The sequence below is a fragment of the Tachyglossus aculeatus genome, chromosome 22 (assembly GCF_015852505.1).
Source record: "Tachyglossus aculeatus isolate mTacAcu1 chromosome 22, mTacAcu1.pri, whole genome shotgun sequence".
In the NCBI taxonomy this organism is placed as follows: Eukaryota; Metazoa; Chordata; class Mammalia; order Monotremata; family Tachyglossidae; genus Tachyglossus; species Tachyglossus aculeatus.
Genome location: NC_052087.1, coordinates 15,764,788 through 15,791,395, shown reverse-complemented (window position 1 = coordinate 15,791,395; position 26,608 = coordinate 15,764,788). Strand labels below are relative to the sequence as shown.

The window sequence follows — 26,608 nt, the reverse complement described above, 5'->3', positions numbered from 1 at the left end:
GATTCAGTAAGGGCTGTTAAGGTCACAATTACGATGGGTAAAATTTAATTTGCTGACTTGCAAATGAATTTGTTTACAAAATGAGAAGATTCTAATATTAAGTTGTGTATGTTCAAATCCTGTGGACATATCAATAATAAACCATCCATAAGGCAAGCATAACTGATTTTAAAGGACTGTTGAGAGTCTCAAAAACAATTCAAAGCAAAAAAGGGAAGGGAAATAGATTACCGCCTTTTACACTCCTATTTCTTCTGACATCAAGAAATGGATGCGTTTGCATTTTCTTGTTGGAAAAGATGACTGAACAGGCATAATTTGACAAATGGAGCGCAAAAGCAATTGATAAATTTCCAAGTGATTGAAAATATTCAAAGGAAGAAATTTTTTATTCTAAAGAAACCTTTGATTAGAGTTTCATGCATGGAAGATGCTTGGGTTCTGTTCCCAGTTACTTTAACTGATAGGATTCTTCCTTTATTTTCCACAGCCAGAAGAAAAATGCCAGTCTGAGGTAAAGTACAACTCTTGAATTTGATTTACATTTTTAATCATGAACCCTTCTGCTCTCCTGAGGTCAGAAGTGCTCTCAAATCAACTAATCTTCTTTAATATAATATTTAGATTCGCAAGCTCCGAAGGGAGTTGGATGCATCCCAGGAGAAGGTTTCTGCTTTGACCACTCAGTTGACTGCAAATGTAAGTACAGTGAAACCAAATGGGGAACCAATCAACAATTTCACTATATTTCAGAGGTGGCTGAATCTTTCCTGCATCACTCTCCACTTTCGAAACCTCCCTTAAAAGCACCTTAAATTTAGGAATTTGTCTCTGTTTAAATCCCCCTGAGTTTGACTGGTTCAAATTTAGTCTTAAACTTCAAAATTAAAAAAAAAAGGAACATAAAGGCCCATTGCGCCTCAGTAATTAGCTACACTGTGATCTCAACTGGCCTGGTGAAGCGTTTGTTTTTTTGTTCTAGCAGAGCAAATGTGATAGTGAAAGATGTGAGCCAAATGTTACTATTCAGATACTACTTATCTGGCATACTTGTAACCAGAAATTCAGCGAGAGTTGTATCTTTTGAAAAAAAAAAAACCCAGATAAATTTGGCCCATGGACACTGAATAATTAGTTGCCAGCACCTACCTCTTAACTGACTAAATTCAGGGACTGGTTCTGTAGTTGCCAGCACCTACCTCTTAACTGACTAAATTCAGGGACTGGTTCTATAGTACATGTTTTCACTATGCATTTTGTATAGAGTGCTGTTGGGGATTTAGGGAATTGATCTTGATAGAACAGTGTCACAGGAGAAGTGGTTGTGTTGCATGCATGCAGCATCAGTCAGGACATGTTTTCCTTAAAATCATTTTTTTCCAAAAGCATTAATCCCCCCATTGTCTCACAATGTGGAACTAACTGCACTTGGAATCAGGAACTAGGAAACCAGAGGGTTTGGAGCTTTATATCCATTCATTAGTTCTGTTCGATTCTGGGCAAATTGCTTTCACTGCTCATCTTCAGTTAGACTGTAAAGCAGAAAGGCCAAAAAAGCCTAAATGAAAGTGAAATTATCCCCGGATAAACCAAAGGGAATGGCTAGTAATCACTAAACGTTAACACTTAATATCAAGTTGTGTCTACCCAATATGAGCGAAGCAGAACATTGATCAAAGATCCAGAGAATACACTGAACTCATCTTCCCTTCCAATCCTTCTCCTCCACGTAATCTTTCATCACCCATGACACCACCACCATTCTCCCAGTCTGTCAACCCCAAAATGTTGGCATTATTAGCCTTGACTCCTCCCTCTTTTTTAACCCTCTTATTCAGCCTTTTCTTCCTCCACACATCTCCAGAATCTGCCACTTCCTCTCCATTCAGACTGCCAACATGCTGGTTCATTCCCATCCTGACTTGGGTACTGCCTCAACCTCTTCACTGAGGTTTAGTCTCTCCCCTCTCCAGTTCATGCTTTACTCTGCTGACCGGGTCATTTTTCTAGAACATCATTCTGCACATGACTTCACATTCCTCTAGAAGCCTTCAATGGCTGCATCTTCATCTCCACATCAATAGAAATTCACAGCCACTTGCTTCAAGGCAGTCAATCAGCTGTCTGTCCCCAAATGAATCAATAAATCATATTTATTGAGTGCTTACTCTGTGCATCACTGTATTAAATGTTTAGAGGAGTACAAGAGTGGAAGGTGACATTAACCCTGCTATCAAGGAGCTTGAATCTAGAGGGAAATACAGGCATTAAAATAAATTAGAAGTAGAGGGAAGCAACAGAATACAAAAAATGTACATATGTGCAGGGATCATTTCTACTAATTCTTTTGTATTCTTCCAAGTGCTTAGTACAGTGCTTTGAACACAGTAAGTGCTTAACAAATATTGATTGATTGTGTGGACAATAGACCCAGGATCATTGCCACCCCAAAAATGACTTTACTCATTAGCAAGGGTTTTTGCCTGAATTTGAAATATTCTGCATAAAAAGAGCATTATGCTACAGCTTTCCCTTTTAAAACAGTCTTTGAACTAAAATTCTCACAATGCCACTACGGCAAATAGAGCTAAATTTTGTGGCCAGCTCTGAGGCCCAAATGTGCTAGTGGATGCCTGTTAGAAATGTGGTTTCCCTGTTGTGGGCACTTATTCACAGAGAACGGCAGTCTACCTGGACTCCTTAACAACCACCAAGAAGCCAAAAATTTTAAATGCCCTTGGAGCAATTATGAGCAGGAATGACTTCACTGCATAGTTTAGTCAGTCTATTCCTACCTTTTTTGGATGATTACTCTTTCACTTCACACATTAGTTGAAGTGACGTTGCTTGCCGTTATTTGAAAAGTGTTTTGTTCACATAAAAGCTATTGGTCCTGGTGCTGTTTTAAAATAAATATTTAGTCTTACCACACACTGCCATCTGTGTTAACTTGTTTTATTATCTGCCACTTTTCTCACAGACTGAGCAGTGTTTATTTTGATAGAAATGACTCCTCATAGTCATTTTATCCTGATGTTTTTATTCTATTCGAGTTTGTTTTCACTGTGGATGTGAGAGCAGCACTTTGGAGAAGCCTGCTGTGTACTGATGATGAACAAGCCTGAAATAGTTTTGCCTTTCCATATTTTTCTAAAACTCATGACCTGAGAGAATACTGGTTATGTCTTCTGACAAGCAAAGTAAACTCCTTCTGCTGTAACTTGTCTGAGTATTTAATGTTATTACCTTTTGAGTGCCACTCCTATTTAGCTCATGTTTTGGGAGCAAGCCACTGCTGCTTCCCTTCTAATTTCAAGTTTTTCTCTTCAAATGGAAGGATGAGAGCTGTAAATAAGTTTTAGAGTAGAAGAAGGAGAAATATTTAGGGCATTTTATTTCAGGTATTCATAGTAGAGCTGGAGTTTGCTCTGAAGCAGTTCAAAAACAAATTCTTCTAAAACAGGTCTTTTCCCCATTGGTTTCTTTTCCACCATGTCCTAAGATCATCTGGAATTGACCAACTTTGAGTTGCATCATTAACTTCAGCAAAAATAGTAACTTGTAACCTCACCCAACTGAGGTTGACCAAAATATCAGAGCTGTTCCTTGTTTTAAAACCTAAAGATTGTTTAATCCAAAGGAAATAAGCAGTCCTTCTACAATTCAGCTTCAACCAGTTTCCACTCAGCCCCACCGAATCAATCTTAGCCAGCTCACTGTCAGTGTAAGAGCTTTCTTTTATAAAGGGAGATATTCTAAGAGAGAGATTTTAAAGCAGATATATTCTGGTGGTGAGTTAAGCTAGAGGAGCAAAAGAAGTTCTTGCTATAACTCATTCTCTGGTGCTGGTTATTATGACAGTACTTAATGTCATGTGCATGAAAGGGTGTTTTCACAGTTATTGTTTTGAGCATAACTCATACTCAAGGGACTGTGATACAAAGGGCTACTGGGTATAACATAGAGATGATTATTAATAAAGCAACACTCAAAACTTCAACATGGATGTATAACAGGCAGTGCTCTGCAGTATTGCTTTTGTAGTTCTAGCAAATACTGACCAATCTTTGTAAGTGGAAGAAAAATTGCAGTTAGTGTTGGAGCACCCTGATGTTTAACTTAATTCTCTGAGTTTCAGAAATATGTTCAAATGGTAGATCGGAGTTTCTGAAGTTTTTCTTTATTTGAATATCAAAATCAACCCTCCCCAAAAACGTTTCTATGATGAGTTTTACAAGGGATCTTCTAAAACATTTGTTTGGGGAATTATAGAGTTTGGGGCAGCAGACAGAGAGATTCAATAGGCCATACATCTTGTTGAATCTGTAGCTGTTACAAACAATTGAACAACTCTCTTCACAATGGATTTGAACAATTTTTAAAAAAAGAACTTAAACTTTAAGTCTACACTACTTGGTCATGAGGAGAACCAGGATGTTGTCAAGACAGCATCAATATTGATTGTTATGTTGCTGATTTGTACTTCCCAAGTGCTTAGTACAGTGCTCTGCACACAGTAAGCACTCAATAAATACAGTTGAATGAATGAATGAGTGAAAAACAGGATATCTTGTTCTAGGAAAACTTGTCCCTGGGGGGTTCAGAGAAACAAATTCATATTTATCTTGTCTCTTAGTTATTCAATATGATTGAACATTCTTTCCTGATTACTGTTCTGATCCACAGTTTTCAAGCATATGCAGATTGAACGTCCTGTTCTTTATACTCCAGTGTTGAAAATCTGTGGATGTTGCAAGAGTGCTCACTGTTACCCTGAGTTTATTATGCAAATAGAACTCAGATATCAAAATTGAATAAGCCTCCTGGCCAACAATCCACCTTTACCTAGAAATAAGCCTCCGGCTCTCCAGCATTGTTTTTCTATTATAAACAATTTGCTGCAGTATACAAAATTGTTTCTTATGATGACAGTCATGCTCTGCCTAAGCAGTTCTGCTATGTTTCATTGAAGTCAACATTTCAGTCCATCAGTGAGGTCTTAACATCTACATCTATGTGCTATCTTTCTTTTGGAGATGGTTACCTCTATGCTATTGTGTTTACTTCCCAGGCTCACCTTGTGGCAGCCTTTGAGCAGAGCCTTGGAAACATGACAATCAGGCTTCAGAGCCTGACCATGACTGCTGAACAGAAGGCAAGTATGAAAAAGTACATTGTCTGTTGTGAACAATGAGGTGGGGAAAAAGCAGAGATTGTTTTCTTTAAGATCTGGCTGTTGTTTAGTTTGGAAATTTCATGAATCACTTTCAGTGGATTCTAGAAGGGCACATGGAGTTAAATGACCCTTGGAATCAGTTTTTAAAATGGTACAAAATATGACAGTATACTGTACTCTCCCAAGCGCTTAACACAGTGCTCTGTACACAGCCATCCAGTTTCTATGTGCAAATATTGTATTACCCCAGTGCTTAGAAGAATGTGGGGCACACAGTAAGAGCTTATCAATTACCACTACTAATCGATTAAAATTAATTGATTGCGGCACTTGGAGACCATTTCTTGACAAAGCCAGACTCCATTGATTCAGGTCATATTGTCTGGATTGAAGGATGGGAATTGGTTCAGAAAGGGTTACAAATACTTTCCTGTGTCTTCCAGGACTCAGAGCTGAACGAGTTAAGGAAAACCATTGAGCTTCTGAAGAAGCAGAATGCTGCTGCCCAGGCTGCCATCAATGGGGTAATTAACACACCTGAGCTCAACTGCAAAGGTAAATTCAAATCTACTTTCAGCTGAAGTGGCACCCTCTTGGGACACCTCTGTCCTTGGAAAATACCTGATGCAACTCCCACGCTACGGTTTGCTAGGGACATACTTTCAGGACTTGGAAGAGTTCAATCTTGGATGCTTTCAAGATTGGTAACTTCAGTGTATGGCTAATTAATGGTTATTCAGTACCACATTCAGTACCCTTTGGTTCATCAAAGATGGAGGAAAAAGCACATGGAATAAAAAGATTCACAGTGGCCCATTATAACTGTTTCCCCAGCTCCAAACTCTTCCTGGAGGTTGTCAGCCCTATAGAAAAATAAAACACCTCAGAATATATCTTATGCCTCCCTTGGTAGGAGCACAAGTTGCTTAATTTCTAGTATTAAATAATTCTGATGGGTCAACAGCTCCTCTCGCCTCCTTTTCTGTATTCAGGGAATGGCACTTCCCAGTCAGCTGACCTCCGCATCCGAAGGCAGCATTCTTCAGACAGCGTCTCCAGCATAAACAGTGCAACTAGCCACTCCAGTGTGGGAAGCAACATGGAGAGTGATTCAAAGAAAAAGAAGAGAAAGAATTGGGTGAGTGCCTTTCAGCAGTCATTCCTAGTGCAGCATTGAAATGACCTCATTGATGTTCAGTGAAGAGGTCAAGCTAAAACAGCAGAAACACGAGATTAACCATAAATGAAGTTACAGTCCTCAATGGAAGTTGATTTTAGAGAAAAATCACATCTATATATATTTTCCCCACCAGCATTTTCAAGAGCATTTATTAAGCTGCCTCTATCGTACATCTAGCCCAGTGTTTAGACAGTACCTGATACATAGTAAGCACTTAGCAAACTTTACTATGTGCAAAGTCCTGCATTTGGTGCTTGGAAACGTATTGTAGAAAGACATGATCTCTGCCCTGGAACAGCTTTCATCATAATGTGGGGTTGGGAATGGAAGGGAACAAATGCAAATTGCTAGCATTCAAAATGTAAAACAGTTAAAGTATAGCTGCAGATGATAAAAACAAAAGTATAAAAAGCTGGGAAAATGGGGGTTGTGTTTGCATTGAATGTTTTAAATTAAAAATTTAGGAAAAAATGAATCTCAGTACTTCATTTTTCTTAAAGGTTTAATTTCAAATCTTCATATGTCATAGTCTGGACACTAGTGAACTGGACTATTGCTGGAACATTTCTGGAAAAGGGGGATGGAAAGGATAGGAAAATAATGTAAGTTGAAGGGGGTAAGGGGAGCTAAGAGAATGGGGAAGTTGGAAAGGAATTCATTTTGAGAGAAAAAAGTGGGAATGGAAGGACAGGGAATGCCTAGAAAAGACTTTCTTTTCAAAGAGAGAGTAAATTGGAAAGAGGAGAAAATAACTTTCCAAGTATAACGAAGATGAGTGGGAGAGAAATGCATATCCAGATTATTTTGGCTGAAGCACTTGCTGCTGTTTCAGACAATCCTCTCTCCTAATGCACCTGCACGCTGTCAGGAAGTGGGAGGGATTCTGAGCTGACAGTTACCCCCAACCCATAAAATGCAAGGTATTTAGGCCCCCTTTTCTTGCTTCCTTTGGTGGATTTTAAAAAATTGGCTCTTATGAGTTGATAAATTCTGATTGTTTTCATCTAGTCTTTTAAAAGAAAAGTAAATCTCAACAATAAGCATCTTGAGATTTTCTAAAATTTTAGCATGACATCTCTGCTGTTCTAGATGGGTAATAGGATTTGTAAGATTGCATATGTCTTCGGGTGTCTTTCTTTAGGTTAGGAAATAATCACCTTTTACTTTTTATTTCTCATTCTTTCCTCATTTTATATTGGACCCAAGGCTCCATGTGCTGGAGGAAAGGTACTCCAAAATGCAAGTCCCTTCTCCCTCTAGGTCTTTCAGTTTTGCTGTAGTGACATGATTGTATACAGTTTCCTGAAGTATTTATTTGCTTATTAATATAGTGGGATTGAACAAAACCCTCCTTTCCACTTACTGCATTTTCTTAGTTCCTCTAGTCATCAATGCAGTGTTGTACATTCAAGTGTAAAAGATTATTCTCCAGCAGCAGTGATCCTAAAGTATGTGAGCAGTTCTAGACTGTCTCCCCTAGATTTTAAGTTCCTTGAGAGCAGAGAATGTGTATACCAGCTGTTATATTGTACTCTCCGAAGTGCTTAGTACAGTGCTCTGCATATAGTAAGCACTCAGTAAATATGATTGATTGACTGTAATGATCAAAGAGCAAGTTTAAGGTGAATCAGTTTTCTCTAGTATTTCCAATTTTTAAATTCACAAAAAGTCGATATTAATTCCTTGTTTTTCAGTGGTGCTCTCTCCCCTTCTTCTCAAATTATGTTTCCCCCTTCCTGCCTGTAAACCTCTTCCTTCAGTGTCCAGTAATTTCCAAACTCAGTGAGCGTAGTGGACTTTTCTAAAATTCCTGGAGCTGCTTTTGGAATAAATGATAAGACACTGTGAGAGGAGGAGAACTTTTTGTAATTGTGAAAGTTTGTTCTTTCCGCTCTTTGCCTTAGAATGAGCAGGATGATCAATAAGTCCTAAATTAAGATAAAGGGGTGATGAATCTTTAAGTCTCTTATCGTGGTCAAATAGATGTCCTCATTCATTCCATACATATTTCATTCATTTTGATACTGTGCTAATAGGGGATTGAAGTCCATATAAACAAGAACAAAGGTTCAACAGCCCTAGCTATTGTAAGTGGTAATAAGTTAAATGGGAGCAGACTGAAAATCCTTTTTAATATTGACCAATCTTCAGTGTATTTTTTTCACTAAACCAACACAAACTAGATAATTATCATTTAGCTCATTTGGAAGCAGTTAGAATGTGTCAGTGATATTTGTATTGTGTAACTCATTTTGTAAAAGGTGGGCCTGGATTTTACAAATTGTTGCTAACTCAAACTGCATTAAAATTATACAGTTATGAAAAGGAAATTTTAATGTGCCTAATCCTTCAGCTGAAAAGAGGTTGGAGGAGGAAGGGGAATTCCATGTTTTCAATAGCTCCAGAAATAGGCATGGACTCACTTTTACCTGCGATGGAAATTTTAGAAGCACTGGAGTTCCATAGACTTTAGGGTTTTTTCCCATTCTTTCCATGATTGAGAAATCCTGGGATCTAGTGGGCTGAGTGATCCCAGATTGGGACAAGTTACTTGTGGTGTGTTTTTTGTTGATTGGTCATGTATGTCTGAAAAGTCCAGAGCTTTCTCTGTCACTGGCTTTATCTGTTAAAACTTGTCTTTTTTCCTCCCCCTCCCCCTTTTTGCTTGCGCTTCCATTGGCAGGTCAACGAGGTAAGGAAGACCAACTTTAAATACCAAATACCAAGCTAACGCATCCATTTATATGACTAACTCCATCCACATCCATCAGTGTCTGAGCATATTGCTTTGTTGCTGCAATAACCTATCATCTCAAAATTCATTGTGCTGAGCAGAATTCAGTCTTGCTGTTTGGACATAGCTTTGAGAAAAGAATAGGCATGGGCCACATCAAAAGGTTTAGTCCTTTTAACTGTTAATGTTCAATAGTTGTTTCTTCTTGATTTTTTCACTGGAGGAAGTAGACTTTGGTTGTTCACGTCTTTCACCAAAAAAAAAAAAAAAAAAGAGCAGTTTTGTAGCTATTTTATTTCAGAGGTCTGCATGTCTGTGTTTTCCCCTGGCATGTCACAAATGTTCTTTGCAACATCTTCTACCCTGGCCTATTTTTATATATATTTTCAGTTACGCAGCTCCTTCAAGCAAGCTTTTGGTAAGAAGAAATCACCGAAGTCAGCTTCTTCTCACTCTGATATTGAAGAGATGACTGATTCATCCTTGCCCTCATCACCCAAGTTGCCTCACAATGGCTCCACTGGCTCTACTCCCCTGCTGAGAACCTCCCACTCCAATTCTCTGTGAGTCTAGTCTTTGTTATTTAAGAGTCAGCCTCTCTGCTGGGTGCAGTGGGAGAAATAAAGAGTGAGAGACAGTCGTTGAGAAGTCACTGATAAGCAGTATAGCCTAGTGGAATGAGCACAAACCTGGGAGTCAGAGGACCTGGGTTCTAATCCTAACTCTGCCACTTTTCTGCTGCGTGACCTTGGGCAAATTACTTAACTTCTGTGACTCAGTTCCCTTATTTTAAAATGGGGATTCAATAGCTGTTCTCTCCTCTACTGAGACTGTGAGCTCCACATGGGACCTGATTATTTTGTATCTACCCCAGTGCTTAGTATAGTGCTTGGTACATACTAATAGCTTAACAAATGCCTATTATTATTTCCATTTATGTGACCGGAGTGGGGGGCTTTGTATGGTAAAATGTCTGATTTTGGGGGGCTTTTTTAATGCCACTTATTAAGCACTTACTGTGTGTCAAGCGCTGGGATAAGTACAAGTCAATTAGGGTGGACACAGTCCCTGTCCCACATGGTGCTCACAGTCTTAAGTAAGAGGGAGAACAGGTATTGAATTCCCATTCTCTAGTTGAGGAAACCGAAGCACAGAGAATTTAAGTGACTTGCCAAAGGTCACACAGCAAGCAGTCTGCAGAGCAGTTGGCAGAAGCAGGATTAGAATCCAGGTCCTCTGACTCCCAGGCCCATGCTCTTTCCACTAGGCCATGCTGCTTTCATGTAAGAACATTAAGGAAATGTTTGATGCCTATTGCTGAGATGGATTAAAAAGTCTGTTAAATGAGCTCTGAGCTCAGACTTATGTGTTATGGGGAAACTGTTCACATACTCTAAGAACCGGATGAATCCTTATTGCAGCTTTCATAGAAGTCAGAGACACACTGAGGCCTAGAAAAGAGGTGTTCTGATTTTAGTTTGGAGCTGAAAGTTGAGTGCCCCAAGATAATGCTAGCACATTTTCAGGCTCATGTTGAAACATGAAACAGAGGCTGTCCCAGGAATGAATTTGTTTTTTGAATACCCCAAGTATACTACCCTGCCCTAAGAAGTTGGACTAGGCAGCTGAACTTGTAAATACACTTATCTGCTGTGCAGTGTAGGCAGTCTAGGCATTGGCCAACCTTATCTACAGTTCTAGTTTACTCATTATTTTCTCCATTTGTCCCATTCCTTTCTGTCTCAGTTTCTCAAAACTGTGCAAGGGAGAAAGCCACCCTTCTTTGGAAAGGGAAGAAGAATGCATCTCACTTGCAGAGGGCCTTCAAGATGAAAAGCTCTTGCAGGGGACATGCCTAGTGACTGTTATATTGTTCTATCCCAAAGGTTTAGTACAATACTCTGCACATAGCACTCAATAAGTATGATTGCTTGACTACAGAGCAGTTTTTACAGTTACACTCTGCAGTGGTTTCCATATACCGAAAAACAGCTTAATAAAGATACAGCAAACCATTGAAAATCAGATTGGGTAGTGGTAATTTCAGAGTTAATTTTAATTTTCTTCCTGGCTGTGCCCAAATTAAGCTACATCTGCATTTCTCTTGACAAACTTACAAATGATTTTCCTCTCATGATTAAAATATACCCCCACTCTCAACTATTTTTCAGGTCAGGTTTTTCTTGGCCATCTCTCTCCAGGGTTCATCACTTTGTAAGCAGACAGAGGATCATTTTTGCCCGGAACACATGTTTAACATCTCTTTCAGAGATAATCAACTTCAGCTTCATAACTTTCTGAACTTGAATTTCTTCTGTCTTTAGTCCAAGAAATGTCAAAGCTTCCTGCTTGGGATCCCCCTCCACGCCTGTGATCATTTGAATGAATAGAACCTCAGAACCACCTTTTAATGTTGAAATTCATCTTAATTTTCATGATTCAACATCCTTTGTCATCTTGGCAAGTCTCTGCAAGACAGATCTAGCCAAATACAAAGATGAGCAGAGAAAAAGTCCCTGCTTGAGGGAGAAAGCCAGAGCAGCATGTTTACCTTTATTTGGCTCAAGACTGCTGTTTGGTGGAAAAAGTCACATCTGTGGAAGGGAAAGGCAAGGAGCATTATTTTCCACTTCACTGTGGCCAAAGGGTACACGTGCTATAAGATCCTCCCACCACAGACTGCAGTCATCATCTGCTGTTTCTGGAAAGGATGAAGAGTTCCTCACTGCCATAAGATTATTTCAGACTAAGATGTGGAAGGGAGTAGAGGCTGCAAGTCCCGTAAATGGTTTGAAAATTACTTAGAAATTGAGGGTTTTATAATCATGCACATATACAGAAAAGCATTTCATTCCTGTGTCTGGGAGTCTTTTCTTGTTTTGGTCCAAACCACACATCTGTAAGCACAGTATCTTTAAAACAAGTAGAATCCCTTCTTCTCCAAATGGGTTGAAAATCTTTTGCCCTACCAAATTTTTAACGGAGCCCCACTGTGCACTCTTCATGGGGTCATCAGTCTAGAAAGGCTGCTTTAATTCCATCTTTTCCTCCTTATTTAAATAGGAATATGTGTGTGTGTGTGTGTGTGTGTGTGTGTGTGTGTGCATGTATTTCTTAAAAGATGACCAATGACAAAGCTGACCATTAAGGTTCTCCATAAAGAAACTGTCATCAAGTTTGCCCCACAAACTCTCCCGGTAATAAAGTCCATGTGCTCCCAGTGATGGCGGAAGCTGTTCTCTGTTTCGGTGCTAACCAGACCATTCCATTTACCTCAACATCCAGAGACTAATATGGAGCTAAACTGTATGGAGCATATCTTTGCTGAATGTGAACACAATAAGGAATCAGTCAAAAAGTCTATTGTTTGGCACCTCTAAGGCATTGGGGGCCCGTAAAGTGCAAATCATAAGAGGGACATTAGCAAGCAACTCATTCCCCACACTATTTCGCTTATCAACCTTTCCCATATAATTCCTTTCTCAGCATTTCCGAGTGCACCGATAGTGAGGCTGAGACTGTGATGCAGCTGCGAAATGAGCTAAGAGACAAAGAGATGAAACTGACAGATATCCGTCTGGAAGCCCTGAGCTCAGCTCACCAGCTCGACCAGCTCCGAGAGGCCATGAACAGAATGCAGGTATGGCTCAGGCAGGGAGGTGAACCTGATTACATCTGCAAAGGAATTTCAGTAGGCCATAGACCACCCTCAGGAGACCACACAAGCTGTAAAGCAGAAGATGTGACTGCCTAGATTCATTTCCAGAGCTCACAGGAGTGTGTGTTCCCATTAACCCATTGTGTACAGGTCCCATCTCAACTCCACTCCCATTTGTGCTCCGTGTTTTCTTCGTCATAAACACCTCCGATAGCCCCCAATCCTACTGTACATTACTGCACCTTGATCGTGTGAGCCATATCACTTCATTTGAAGGCCCGGTAGACTGCCTGGGTGAGGAAAATCAGGCCCCTTGGCACTCAATGGACAGTAAAATGGAATGCAACTGAAAGATGTTCAGAAAGACAGTTGACCCAGTGAATGACGGTCTTCTCTGGAGGCCTCTTTTGCTTCAGCCTTGCCCTCTTATGTGGAAATTACAATACTTCTGCAGTTTTCCTGTCTGTATGATGAATAGTTTGATGCTAAGCAACAGCCTGCATTTATAGTGACCTCTGCTGTATTGAAAATGCTTTAGCATTCTAAACTTGTGCCATTGGTATAATGGAAAAGGACAAATCCAGAAGTCAGGGAATGGGTTTTAATCTCAGATCCACAACTAACCTATGACTGGCCTTGGGCAAGCCATTTAAGCCTTCCATGCCCATTTCAACATTTGTAAGATAGGGAGAAGATACCTGCTCTCCTACCTCTTAAACTGTGGTTCAGAAATCGTATCCGATTTGATAGCTGTATATATACCCCAGTGTGTAGCACAGTATTTGGCTCTTAGTAATTTAACACATAGTAATATATGTTGTAATTGTTCGTAAGTGCCAATGGGTCTCTGTCTTGGAGCTATTTATATGATTCACTTCTGTGCCACATAACCAGAAATGGATCAGCTGGAAACTAAGGCTTAGGTCACTCAGTGCAGATAAACTTCCCTCTTTGTTCTTTGCAGAGTGAAATTGAGAAGTTAAAAGCAGAGAATGACAGGCTCAAGTCTGAGAACCAAGGCAGCTGCAGTCGGGCTCCATCCCAGGCGTCCATCTCTTCCTCCCCGAGGCAGTCCCTGGGGCTCTCGGAGCACAGCCTAAACCTCACTGAATCCACCAGTCTTGGTGAGTAGAGCCATAAAGTCATCAAGCAGATTCAAACCCAGAGTGAGTGAGGTACAGTTGATATTGATAGCTTTGAGGCGGGGGTGGGTGCAGCGGGGGGAGAGCATCAGGATTAATGCAAAGGTGTTTGGCATATGTATAGGTAGGGGGCATTAGGGTGGGAAGGTAGAGCCATGCAGTTACACGTGTTATTGACATAAACCCAGTCTGTCATCATGCTTTGCTTAAACATCCCCCAAACTCTTAGCTTTTGCCTTGGCCTGAATTATGTTCTGAGCCATAGTGCTGATCTGCTGCTTTTGAACATTGAGATATGACCTTCTTGTCTCAAATAGATTTCTGGCTGATAGAAAAGTCAATGGAATTGATTGTTTTGGTTTTCCTTGTGAGCATATTAAAGCTACTGCTTTTTTTTCCATAATGCTGTAATTGTTGTTCTAGTGGCTCTGGTTTAAGCCTTTATTTAGCACTTTCTATGCTGCAAAACCTGTGACTGCTGTTAGATTATTTGGTTCTACCATTACTCTACAATTGCTTCATTTACATTTGATTTCCCATTCATCAGATTTTTTATGCTGCTTTCCTAGAAGTTGTGTTGGAAATCGAGAAAGCTTGGCTCCGCTGTCACTCTGTGGCTAAGAGGCTGTTGATGTTTTCCATTCGCAGACATGTTGCTGGATGACACTGGTGATAGCTCCGCTCGGAAAGAAGGAGGCAGGCATGTTAAAATAGTTGTCAGCTTTCAGGATGAAATGAAATGGAAGGAGGTTAGTTTTTATCCCTTTCCCCACATTATGGCCCAACCCAGCTTCTAAAAATACCTAGTTTAGAAATTAACCTTAAATGTAATTGTATAGCAAAACTACTAACATTTTAACATGACCAATACTCATTTCCTCCCCAAAATAGTTGATATTAAAATGGGTCATTTAGCATCTTTTTTAAATTTCAGATTCTCAAAATATAGAAAAGGACAGGGAACAAACCTATGACTCTATCTTGAAGTCATTGTAGTTATATTCCACTGGGAGTAGTTTCTAACTAAAAGCCATTTCAAAGGTGGGTTAAGTAGCTTAAGTATATGACAAACCTTCAGAAATCAATTGACAGAGAAGTAGTCTCAAGTCATTATCATCAGCAGAAGAAATTGTCTTCTCCATGCTCAGTAGGAGAGGAGCACCTCTAGACTGTAACCTCCTTGTGAGAAGGGAACATGTCTGCCAGTGCTGTTGGATTGTACTCTCCCAAGTGCTTGTACTTGGATTGTATTCTCCCAGTGCTTAATAAATGACACTGATTGATGAGGTAGTTGAGAAAAATGAGTTGGCTTAAAATAGGTGAGTGTGTTTCTGTTTTACCTCAAATATCAAAGCTCTCTTGGATGATTCTGCGTTCAAAGAAAAGATTTCTATTCTCCAGTTTGGTCATGAGGAAGAAAGTTATAGTAGGTCTGAAAAATGTTATAAGTAATATTCACATCAAATAATTTCAGAAAGCCAAAGTAGTGATCATGTGAAGATAAAGTCTTGTTGCTCAACATCTTTCCAAAGCTGTTGATAATAATATGCACTAACTTCCAATATTCCCTGCACGAGTGCAATCTGTGCTACTTCAACATTGATGGGACTGGAACCTTTGTTTAACAGTCAAACTACTTCATAGGTTCAGAGGAAGGGGGTAAGAGGAATAGAGATACGTAGCTTGATTTTCAGAGCTCAAATGGAGAGTGGCATGCTGACCATAAGAACTGTGTTCCCAGGTATCTATCAATCAATGATACTTATTGAGTGCTTACTGTATGCAGAGCACTGTCCTAAGCACTTGGGAGAGTACTGTACAACAGAGCTGGTAGACATGATCTCTGCCCAGTAGAAGCTTGCATTCTATAGTAGATCGAGGAGGAAGGAAAGGAGAGAAAATGGGCCAAGATTTTCTTTTCTTTTACGGAACTCTTCTTGCGGCATCCCAACTATTAAAATCTTGAGAGTGTTTGTACTTCAGTATAAGTTAATTGATATTAAAAGAGCGCCGCCTCTAGACTGTAACTCCCCCTCTAAACTCTAAGTTTATGAGCAGAGAATGTGTCTGCTAATTCTTGGTATTGTACTCTCCCAAGCACATAGTACAGTGGTCTGCACCTAGTAAATATTCAATAAATACCATTTATTGATTAATTGGTAGCATGAAGGTTTGTGGCATTTTACAGGCCTCTTAAGTGTTTTGTCAGTCTAGTTCCCAAGTATCATTTCTACTGCATCTTCAACCTTTCAGAAGTTTCTTAAAGCCCGTGAAAGATCGTAATATCTCCAAGTAGAGCAGGAGTTGAAATTCTGCAGGATTTCTTTTTTGACCAGGCTATTATAAACCATAGGAGGCCTTAGATTTTCTGATGTACCATCTCCAATGATGAGGTTGCTCTTCATTTCAGTATTCCCTTACCCTTAGGATTCCAGACCTCACCTCTTTCTCATTGGTTGCATTGGAGTTAGTGGCAAGACTAAATGGGATGTGCTGGATGGAGTGGTTAGACGACTGTTCAAAGTAAGTAATGATTTTATATATATGTATGTGGTTAAATACCTACTATGTGCCAAGCACCGTTCTAAGTGCTGGGTTAGATTCAAGATAATCAGTTTGGAAGGAGTCCCTGTCCCATATGGGGATCTCATTCTTAATCCCCATTTCACAGATGAGGTAATAATAATAATAATGATGGTATTTGTTAAGCGCTTACTATGTGCAAAGCACTGTTCTAAGCACTGAGGGGGGTGCAAGGTGATTAGGTTGTCCCAAGTGAGACTCACAGTCTTAATCCCCATTTTCCAGATAAGGTAACTGAGGCACAGAGAAGTTATGTGACTTGCCCAAAGTCACACAGCAGACAAGTGGTGGAGCCGGGCTTCAAACCCATGACCTCAGACTCCCAAGCCCCTACTCTTTCCACTGAGCCATGCTGCTGAGGCACCGAGTAGTTAAGTGACTTACCAAAGGTCACATAGCAGATAAATGTCAGAGCCAGAACTAGAACCCAGTCTTTGAGGTGGAAATTCATTCATTCATTCATTCAATCTTATTTATTGAACGCTTATTCTCTGCTATTTTCCAGCGTTTAAAAGTCGATGTCATTAGCAAGTATAGTGATTTCTCTTGTTTTCAATTTGGGCTACACATTTCAAAAGGGTGCCCAAAGAGTCTCCAGTGACAGTAGATAAAGTCAACAGAGAAATAGAAGCAGCATGTCCTAGTGGTTAGAGCATGAGTCTGGAACTCAGAAGGGCCTGGGTTCTAATTCCGGCTCCACCACGTATCTGTTGTGTGACCTTGAGCAAGTCACTTAACTTCTTTGTGGCTCAGTTACCTCAACCGTAAAATGAGTTATTAAGAACGTGAGCCCCATGTGGGACATGGACTGTGTCCAACCTGATTAGCTTGTATCTACCCCAGCTCTTAATACAGTTCCTTTCACCTAGTAAGCAGTTAACAAATACCATTAAAAAAAGTTGTTTTCTGCTTTGATCACATTTATAGGTTGGAATCCAGGTGAGTTGCTGAGTCTGGTGGTTTGCTTAAGGGAGGGAAAGGGGAGAAGTTCTGGGCTTGAAAGTGATGGTTTAGGAACCAGAAGTGTTTTGAAAGCAATTTATGAACCAGCACTTTTCAGCAAGTGGAGATTGTTGTCTGGGGCCCTGAGTCATGCTTCTGCACCAAATTCCACTATCCAAAGTGTTCAGGGTATGGGTGTGGGGCTTCTTACTCTAGTTCTCCTGTCTGTGCCCAAACCTGGTCCCTCTGTGCTTTTCTGCTGCCCCATGCTGATGGCCGCGCCTAGAACCAACCCTCAATGGAGGTAAAGAGATGAGAGAGATGAAGGATGAGATGCAGAGATGAAGGGCAGGGAGCAGAGAATTAGAGATTTGGGACAGTTTTCTCATTAAACCATTTTTCAGAGGCAACCAATGAAAGGGAAGCAGCGTGACCTAGTGGAAAAACCCTGTGGCCTGGGAGTCAGAGAATCTGGATTTTAATCCAGACTCCAACTGCCTGCTGTGTGACCTCGGACAATTCCCTTCTCTGTGCCTCAGTTTCCTCATCTGTAAAATGGGGATTCAATACCTTTTCCCATCCTACTTAGACTATGAGCCCCATGTGGGTCAGGGTCTGTCTCTAACCTGATTATCTTACATGCGTTCAATTATATCTATGGAGCACTTACTGTGTGTAGAGCAGTGTGCTGAGAGCTTGGGAGAGTACAACACAAAAATACGACAGACACATTCCCTGCTCTATAACTGTGCTTAGTACAATGCTTGGGATATAGTAAATGCTTAACAAATGCCATTAAAAAAAGTTGGGGCTAAAAAAATGCATAATGAGGACTAGGTCGAAGATGGCGTCATCCACCAAGCATGAGAGCTGAGACTCAGTCCTGGAATATCAGGATCTAGAACCTGCCAAAGGAATTGATTATGGTACTAATGGTTAGCACAGCAACACTCAAATTCTCCCACTCCCAACAGGCATGTTCTCACTGGGGCTCAGAATAATAATAATTATTATGATACTTGTTAAGTGCTTACTGTGTGCCAAGCACTGTTCTAAACATTGGGGTAAATACAAGTTAAGCAGATTGGGCACAGTCCCTGTCCCACAAAGGGCTCACACTCTTATCCCCATTTTACAGATGAGGTAACCGAGGCACAGAGCATTAAGTGACTTGCCCAAGGTCACACAGCAGACTTGTGGTGGAACCAGGATTAAAACCCAAATTCTTCTGACTCCCAGTCCCCTGCTGTATCTACTAAACCACAAGTTTACAGCCAAGTGAGATGTATGCCGATTGTAGGCAAGGCTGTTTCTTTGTTTTTTGTTTTTTTTCTTTTACATTCAAGACCGATTTTCAGCCAAAGGGACCACAGGTTTGTGGAAGCACTCTGCCCTAGCACCAGGAACCAGCAGCCTTGGTAGTCACTGCAGTCTTCACTGGCCACATTAGCCAGCCTTTTTTTTTTTTTAGGATTTTGCTGATCCTGTCCACTTTGTGGAATGCCCACCGGTGGTTTTCAGTCAGAAACCTTCACACTGATGGCAGAGCCCCAGCAGGCATTATCTTACTGGAAGAACCGAGAAGAAAACTCAGTTCTTCCAATTGCCTGTACAGTGCTCTTTCCACTGGACCAACAACAGAGCTGGACTGGGATACTAAGATTTCACTTTACTTTCTTGTGGGCGAACAGAGGCATCATTTGTGTCAGTTCACACCAGAAGAAAAGAAACAATGATCAGAACTGTGCCTGAACTGAATCTCACTAGAATGGAAAGTGCCACCTCTTTCAAACTTTGTTTTTTTTAAGTCTTTTAAAGCAATAGAGCCTTTCACTGGGACCTCCCAACAGAGACTCCCAGTAGAGTTTCCTCGAAGAAAGCACTAAAGATTCTCTGTAGGATTTTTGGCTATCGTACAAAAGAGCCTAGAGTGGAGGTCAGCGCCAGAATTATGTTCTCCTGAGATTTCCTGCCTCACTTTACAGGTTCAGGTGGTTTAGAAATTTAGGTGAGTTTTGGAAGAGGAACCAAACTTTCATGATCCAGACTAAACATCCAATTTTTCTACTGTTTTTTCACCACTAGGTAAATAAATCATTATTTATGAAAGGCCTTAGGATATTGGAAACATTAAAATTTAGAGAGCCAACTGCTGTTTCCATTTATTCTGTAGCTCCAAATAATTTGTGAGAAGAGAATTAAAAGACGGTCATAAATTATCCAGTGAAAATATGAATCATCTGCAGATCTTTGCCATTGCTTTGATCGGGTCTCATTTTTGTTTTTTTCCAGGAATATATCATTCATGTGGATCCGGTGAGTCAGCTGGGACTGAATTCAGACAGTGTTCTAGGCTACAGCATAGGGGAAATCAAGCGTTCAAACACTGCAGAGACTCCTGAGCTTCTACCCTGTGGCTATTTGGTTGGTGAGAACAACACCATCTCTGTGGCTGTCAAAGGTAATTAAGCTGGATGTGAATTTTGTAGCTGGTGGGTAATTATGATTTTTTTTAGGTCTTGGTGGAGAAAAGGTAATTGTGCTTCACAGGCACACTTTACAGATTCAGTTCTTTTTGACTAATATCAACATTGCAACAGCCTCCAAAGTGGGTGTAAGGCTTGGAGCTTGTGGTTGGAATGTAGTAACGACAGACCCTGTTAACCTCACAGCAATTAAAAGATGATGCATTTATTAAGGTTGATGAAATGAGGCAATCATCTTCTTGGGGTATTAACAAATATCAACTAATTAGTCTTCCCAGCACTTCTGTGAGGTGGTGATGTTTTTATTTGTTCTCTATAGATGGGAAAGCCAAATCTTGTTTGAAGTCACAGTAGTCGTACTAGGGACCCCTATTTGAAGTCACAGTTCTAGTTCCATTCTAACAGAGAATTAGTCTTATATTTTCTCACTAGCTGAGAGGGGAGGTACTTGGTGCTTAAGGTCAGGGCTTGATAGCCTATGTCTGTTTGAACAATATCATATTAGATGTCACTTTGCCCCTTCCCCCTCAGATTTTGGACAGGAAGTAGCAGTCCTGCCCCGCCCCTTTGAGACAGAAAGGGATTGAGGGATAGGCGAGATGATTACTCCACACCTTGCCCTCCAACAGGACAGGGCTCCACCTGGCCCAAGGACCACTATAGATTGTATGCTCCTTGTGGGCAGGGATTGTGTCTACCAGGTATTATCTTCTATAGAAGCATTATGGGCATGTCACCCCCTCCTCAAAATCTCCAGTGATTGCCTATCAACCTCCGTTTCAAGCAAAACTCACTATTGGTTTCAAAGCTCTCCATCACCTTGCCCCCTCCTACTTCATCTCCCTCTCACCTTCTACAGCCCAGCCCGCACACTGCGCTCCTCTGGTGCTAACCTTCTCACTTGTGCCTCGGTTCTTTCTCACCTGTTCCGCTGTCATCCCCTGGCCTACATCCTACTTCTGGCCTGGAATCCCCACCCTCTTCAACTAGCACACTTCCCCCCTTCAAAGCCCTACTGAAAGCTCAGCTCCTCCAGGAAGCCTTCCTGGACTAAGCCCTCCTTTTCCTCTGCTCCGCTTTCCCTCCCCCAGCCCCAACTTGCTCCCTCTGCTCTACTCCCCTCCCGCCCCAAAGCACTTCTGTGATTATATATACATATTTATAATTCCATTTATTTTATTAATGATGTGTATATATATATATATATATATATAATTCTAATAATTCATTGATGCCTTTGATGCCTGTTTACTTGTTTAGATGTCTGCCTCCCCCCTTCTAGACTGTGAGCCCGTTGTGGGCAGGGATTGTCTCGGTTGCTGAAGCGACTTTCCAAGTGCTTAGTACAATGCTCTGCGCACAGTAAGCACTCAATAAAGATGGTTGAATGAATGAATACCAACTCTATTGTATTGTATTTTCCCAAGCGCTTAGCACAGTACTCTGTACATAGGATGTGCTCAGTAAATACCATTGATTGTAGGTTGGTTGACTGATCACCACTGTTCTCACTGATGGTAGGGTGAGTTGGATCAGCTCTCAGGTCCTGGCCTCCTGTTTCTGCCACTACCCATGCCAACAGTAGTGGCACCAAGGCAAGTCAGCCAAGCCCAGCACAGATGGGAACTGCTCTCCTCCATGGGCGCTTGGCGAGAAGCCTCCCATGTCCTGAGTGCCATGTGAACTTATCACAGTTTCCATGGGCCCAGAGGTGTGAAGCGACAGCAGCTCAGGATGAGGAGAAGAGTGTGAATGAAATGAGCACAGCAGCAAGCCCAGTGCTTTGCATTTCTGGTACTCCATCTTTCCCCAGCCAGGAATAAGTTTTTGTTTGTCTCTAACCTCTCCCCCTACATTTTTTTTCTTCCTCTCTTTCCCTGAACCTCCTCTTTTGTTTAAATTGTATGATTGACTCTTCGCACTGAACTGCTCAAAGGTTTCATTCGGCATGACTTGTCTGCATAAAAAGGTTGTCAACACCTGCTCTAAATTGTATTCGTTTGTGCAGTGCTCCCTCTGTCCACAAGTACCGTGTCATGACTACCAGTTTGCTTAGAGAAGCTTGGCCAAGATTCCTTTTGGACTCAGGTGACATTGCTAGTTTACTTTTCCAGAGGGCCAGCTGTTCAGTTTCCCAAAATTTATTCAGTTTGACTCTTCATCCTTTATCCTATAGGGCTGTTCCACTTACTTGGAAAGAGCTTAATTCAGAACTCAAGCACCAGGGAAGTAGTACTGAAGCAGCTTACATTCAAAGTGCAGCATATCATTTGTGCCTAACCCATGTTACTAGCATCTTAAACATGGTGTTGCAAGTATTTGGAACCTGGGTAGTGGGCCCTGAGGTTTCAAGAATTCCACCGTCTTTTATTTTGCCATGCCTCCACATGTATGATGAGATTAAAAATGACAGTGACTTCAACTAGGAACCTAACTGTACCCAGGATAAGGTATCTACCTATGCCTCCAAACCTATGTTCTGAACTGATTTACTTGTGTCTATCCCAGCTTAGAACAGTGCTTGACACATAGTAAGCACTTAGCCATTATTATTAATTGTTATCATTGTTATTATCTACAATGGCACAAAATCACAATTGCAGAGAGGGTAAGTTGGGCACAAGTGGGGAATGTGGATATTCTACCTATCTTGGATATATGCCAAACCAAAAAAGCTTTGCAAAATTTGCCTTGCAAACAATATTTTTGACACCTACTGTAAGGCCTTGGAAGCAATAACCTCAGAATTCCTTTGGAGTCATCCACTTTTTTCTGCATGGTGGTATTAATATCCTCATTTTATGAGAGACAAAGAACTAGGATCATATGACAAGTTGGTGGCACATTTGGATGCTAGGTTTATAGTATCTAACTCCTAGCTGCAAATTTCAAAGAGATCGGAATGAAACTACATGAGTGACATCTTTCAAAAGCTATCTTCCTCCTTCTGAAGCTTTTGAAATAGAAATAGTATTTCTGCTTAGTTGATTGAATTGAACATCACCAGCTACTGTTTCTCCTTTAATTGCACTTTGAAAGATCAGTTTGGGCTTATTTAAAATGTCATCAGGCTGTTCCATTTGTATCAATCAGTGGTATTGATTGACCGCTTACTGGGTGCAGAGTACTGTACTAAGCACTTGGGAGAATACACTATAACAGATTTGGAAGACATGTCCTCTGTCCACAGGGAGCTTAGCTTGCAGTCTTAACAATTCACATGATGCTGGAAATCCACTTTTGCTTTTAATAATAATAATAATAATAATAGCATTTATTAAGCGCTTACTATGTGCAAAACACTGTTCTAAGCACTGGGGAGGTTACAAGGTGATCAGGTTGTCCCACATGGGGCTTACAGTCTTCATCCCCATTTTACAGATGAGGGAACTGAGGCACAGAGAAGTTAAGTGACTTCCCCAAAGTCACACAGTTGACAATCGGCAGAGCCGGGATTTGAACCCATGACCTCTGACTCCAAAGCCCATGCTCTTTCCACTAAGCCATGCTGTTTCTCTGAGTCATGAAGAATGCACAGAGGTTTTTGACCTGACAGTGGCGAGGTTCCCACAATGCAGCATAACCTGGATCTGTCATCAGACCTGCAGTCTATCCATTGTTTAGACGAGCAGCATTGCTATGCGCCCGTTTCACCTACAGGGATTACAGCAACTTGCACAAAAAAAAATCTCTGATGTAACCCAGCTTAAAGCAGGGCAGAATAACAACTGCATTTTTTAATTCTTTAGAACAAGTGTAAGCATGAAATGCAGTTAATTGTGGGACAGACACCAGCCCTACAGAAGTCATGTCTTACACTTTTGGTGGAGTCTTTTGGGCCTGCCGTATGAGATAAGGGTTGTAGTAACTTCTCCTTCTTTTGTAGAAAACCCATGATCTCCACTCTGCTCAATTTTCCTGAGAACTGGGTAGTAAAGGGTTGGAAAATATAAAATGATCACATACCTTATTCAGTGTGCCTGGAGACCTTTATGACTACATGAACTGCTGACTACCTCTCCTGATGGGATTTGGGAGGGAAAAATCCTATCAACAACTTGCTATTGAGAAAGGCCAGAGGTTTGAGACTGTTGAGTACATAAGGATGAGAGCCAAGAGCTTCATTGCCAAGAGCTTCACTGAAGCAATGTGGCCTAGCAGAAAGAGCATGGGTTTGGGAGTCAGAGGACCTAGGTTCTAATTATGGCTCTGGCAATTGCTGCTTGCTGTGTGACCTTGGGCAAGTCACTTAACTTCTCTTTGCCTCAGTTTTCTCAACTATAAAATAGGGATTCAATACTTGTTCTCCCTTATACTTAAGACTGTGAACCCCATGCAGGACAGGGACTGGGTCCGAACTAATTGACTGCAGAGCTTAGGACGCTGTTTGATGCATATTAAATGCTTTACAAGTACCTTAAAATGAACAAACATTTGTTTGGGTATTTTTTGGACCCTGGTTGGGAGCAAGGATCAGAACAACTGAAAGCTGAGAAAACCCTTATTCCAGATTTCCAGCAGCTACAGTGTTCTATTTGACTTGCCATTTTTCCCATGAAGACCTCCGGTATCCAGATCCAATGATTCTGGCTTCGTTTTGCTTTGATGTAGTCAGCATTAAAGATCTTTAAAGGCCTTTTACTGTTTTTTTTTGTTTGTTTGGTTATAATTGGCTTTCCCCACCGCTTTCTCTCCCACCTCCCGAAAATAGGGTTGTCAGAGAACAGTCTGGATTGCCTGGTGTTTGAGTCCCTGATCCCCAAGCCCATCCTTCAGCGGTACATTTCCCTCTTGATGGAACACAGACGGATCATCCTATCTGGCCCTAGCGGCACTGGCAAGACGTACCTAGCCAATCGTTTGTCTGAGTACATGGTGCTGAGGGAGGGGCGGGAGCTGGCCGATGGTGTGATCGCCACCTTCAATGTGGATCACAAGTCCAGTAAGGTAAGAGTCAACTCCTGGTGCAGTAGCAAAATGGTGAATGTTTGGATTTTGCCATAACTCCAAAACTCCCCCATGATTTGTGGAAACAATGTTTCATGCCACTAATTCTGTTGGAACTCCTCTCTAATTCAGAGGTTGGAAAAATTCAACTTCCTTTTACATTTTTAAAAAGAATGGGGAAATGTCCACCGAAGATTACCACTAGGGAAATCAAGTCTACAATCGCAAAGATGAATTGAGATGATATTTCTGATCTGTGTTTTTTGAAGTAAAATCTGTTTTTGCTGACAAAATGGAGACTGTGAAATTCAATTTTGGGGATTCCGTCTGCTATGTGACCTTGGGCAAGTCAATTCTCTGGGCCTGTTTCCTCATAAGGATTGTATCCCTGTTCTCTTTCCTGCTTAACCTGAGCCCCAAATGGGACAGGAACTGTGTCCAATCTGATTGTATTTTATCTACCCCAACATTTAATACAGTGTTTGGCACAGAATAAGCACTTAGCAATTATTGCTATTATTAATAATAGTAAAAGTAATATTATGCTTTCTTCAATCCCTGGTGTTTTTGAAGATTGATATTTTAAAATCTACTTATAGAATATGACCTAAAAAATTTAGAAATTAATATTGTGCCCCTTGTAAAATTTAATGAATTGAGAGTTCTTTGATTTCTCCCAAACTGCTGGGATGGAAATCTACATTTTCAACTAGAGAAGTATAGTCTTTGTTGTGGAAGTAAGGAAAATTTGGTCTTTTAAGCAAAAAACCATATTTACTTCAATTTGAAAGTGCCCTTGCTGTGATAATGAGTTGTGTTGCTCTCAACCCCTTTGTGAGAAAATTTCAGTCTCAGGGACAGAAGAAAATCAGTTCCTCTGGCAAAAATGTTTTACTACATTGTTCTTTTACATTTGCCCTGCTGGATGACCCTGCAGGAACTGCGCCAGTACCTGTCAAACCTCGCTGACCAGTGCAACAGTGAGAACAGTGCTGTGGACATGCCACTTGTTATCATTCTGGACAACCTGCATCATGTTAGTTCCCTTGGAGAGATCTTCAATGGGCTTCTGAACTGCAAATATCACAAATGGTAAAGAGCCATTCTAAAACTGCCCACATTCTCAAGCAGTTGTTTTCCCCATGAAAGAATTATTATCTTGTTAGTGCTGCTGATGGATGTCACCCATTGTGATTTGGGTGATCATATATCTAATGTATCAAGGAAAATCCCAGATTTGGAGGCTGATTGAGTATCCCAGCCAATGATTCAATAACTCAGTAAATGTTCTGCAGTCAGGACATTTATGGTGTTGGGAGGGTCAGGGTGTAGGGTTCACCTGGATCCTGGATCATATTCTGTGGAAAATGGAATTCACCCTTGAGCCCATCTCAATATTATGAATAAGATGCAAAAATGTCCTAGCTCTTCAGTGACCAAGAATATTAACAGGAGACTCCACCCTGGAACACCTAGTGTCCAAATATTTTCCAAACTGATGTGGATTATATAATTATTGTTGGTTCCCATACCAATTCAGTGTACTAATGAGGTATTTTTAGATACCACAGTGCATACCTGAAGCTAAAACAAAATCTGTATGTTGTTATCCCACTACACTAGTTTAAACTTTTGTCCCTAATAATTGTATTAATGACTTCTTTGCTTTTATAACTTTCTTGCAGTCCTTATATTATTGGCACAATGAATCAGGCTACCTCCTCTACCCCGAACCTCCAGCTTCACCACAACTTCAGGTA

At 40.8% G+C, this 26,608-nt stretch overlaps 1 protein-coding gene across 2 annotated transcripts in view; it reads left to right on the top strand.

Moving 5' to 3' along the window:
- The window catches only part of NAV2 (neuron navigator 2), a 361,092-nt gene that overhangs the window by 316,740 nt on the left and 17,744 nt on the right, over positions 1-26,608 (top strand). For both annotated transcript variants that reach the window (XM_038764952.1, XM_038764951.1), the window contains 15 exons: positions 491-514; positions 625-699; positions 5,072-5,155; positions 5,620-5,731; positions 6,169-6,314; positions 9,040-9,048; positions 9,481-9,653; positions 12,577-12,730; positions 13,713-13,872; positions 14,539-14,639; positions 16,318-16,413; positions 19,708-19,876; positions 24,613-24,848; positions 25,786-25,940; positions 26,534-26,605. In XM_038764952.1, the coding sequence (XP_038620880.1) occupies positions 491-514; positions 625-699; positions 5,072-5,155; positions 5,620-5,731; positions 6,169-6,314; positions 9,040-9,048; positions 9,481-9,653; positions 12,577-12,730; positions 13,713-13,872; positions 14,539-14,639; positions 16,318-16,413; positions 19,708-19,876; positions 24,613-24,848; positions 25,786-25,940; positions 26,534-26,605 (1,766 nt within the window). The remainder of the gene's footprint in view (positions 1-490; positions 515-624; positions 700-5,071; positions 5,156-5,619; positions 5,732-6,168; positions 6,315-9,039; positions 9,049-9,480; positions 9,654-12,576; positions 12,731-13,712; positions 13,873-14,538; positions 14,640-16,317; positions 16,414-19,707; positions 19,877-24,612; positions 24,849-25,785; positions 25,941-26,533; positions 26,606-26,608) is intronic.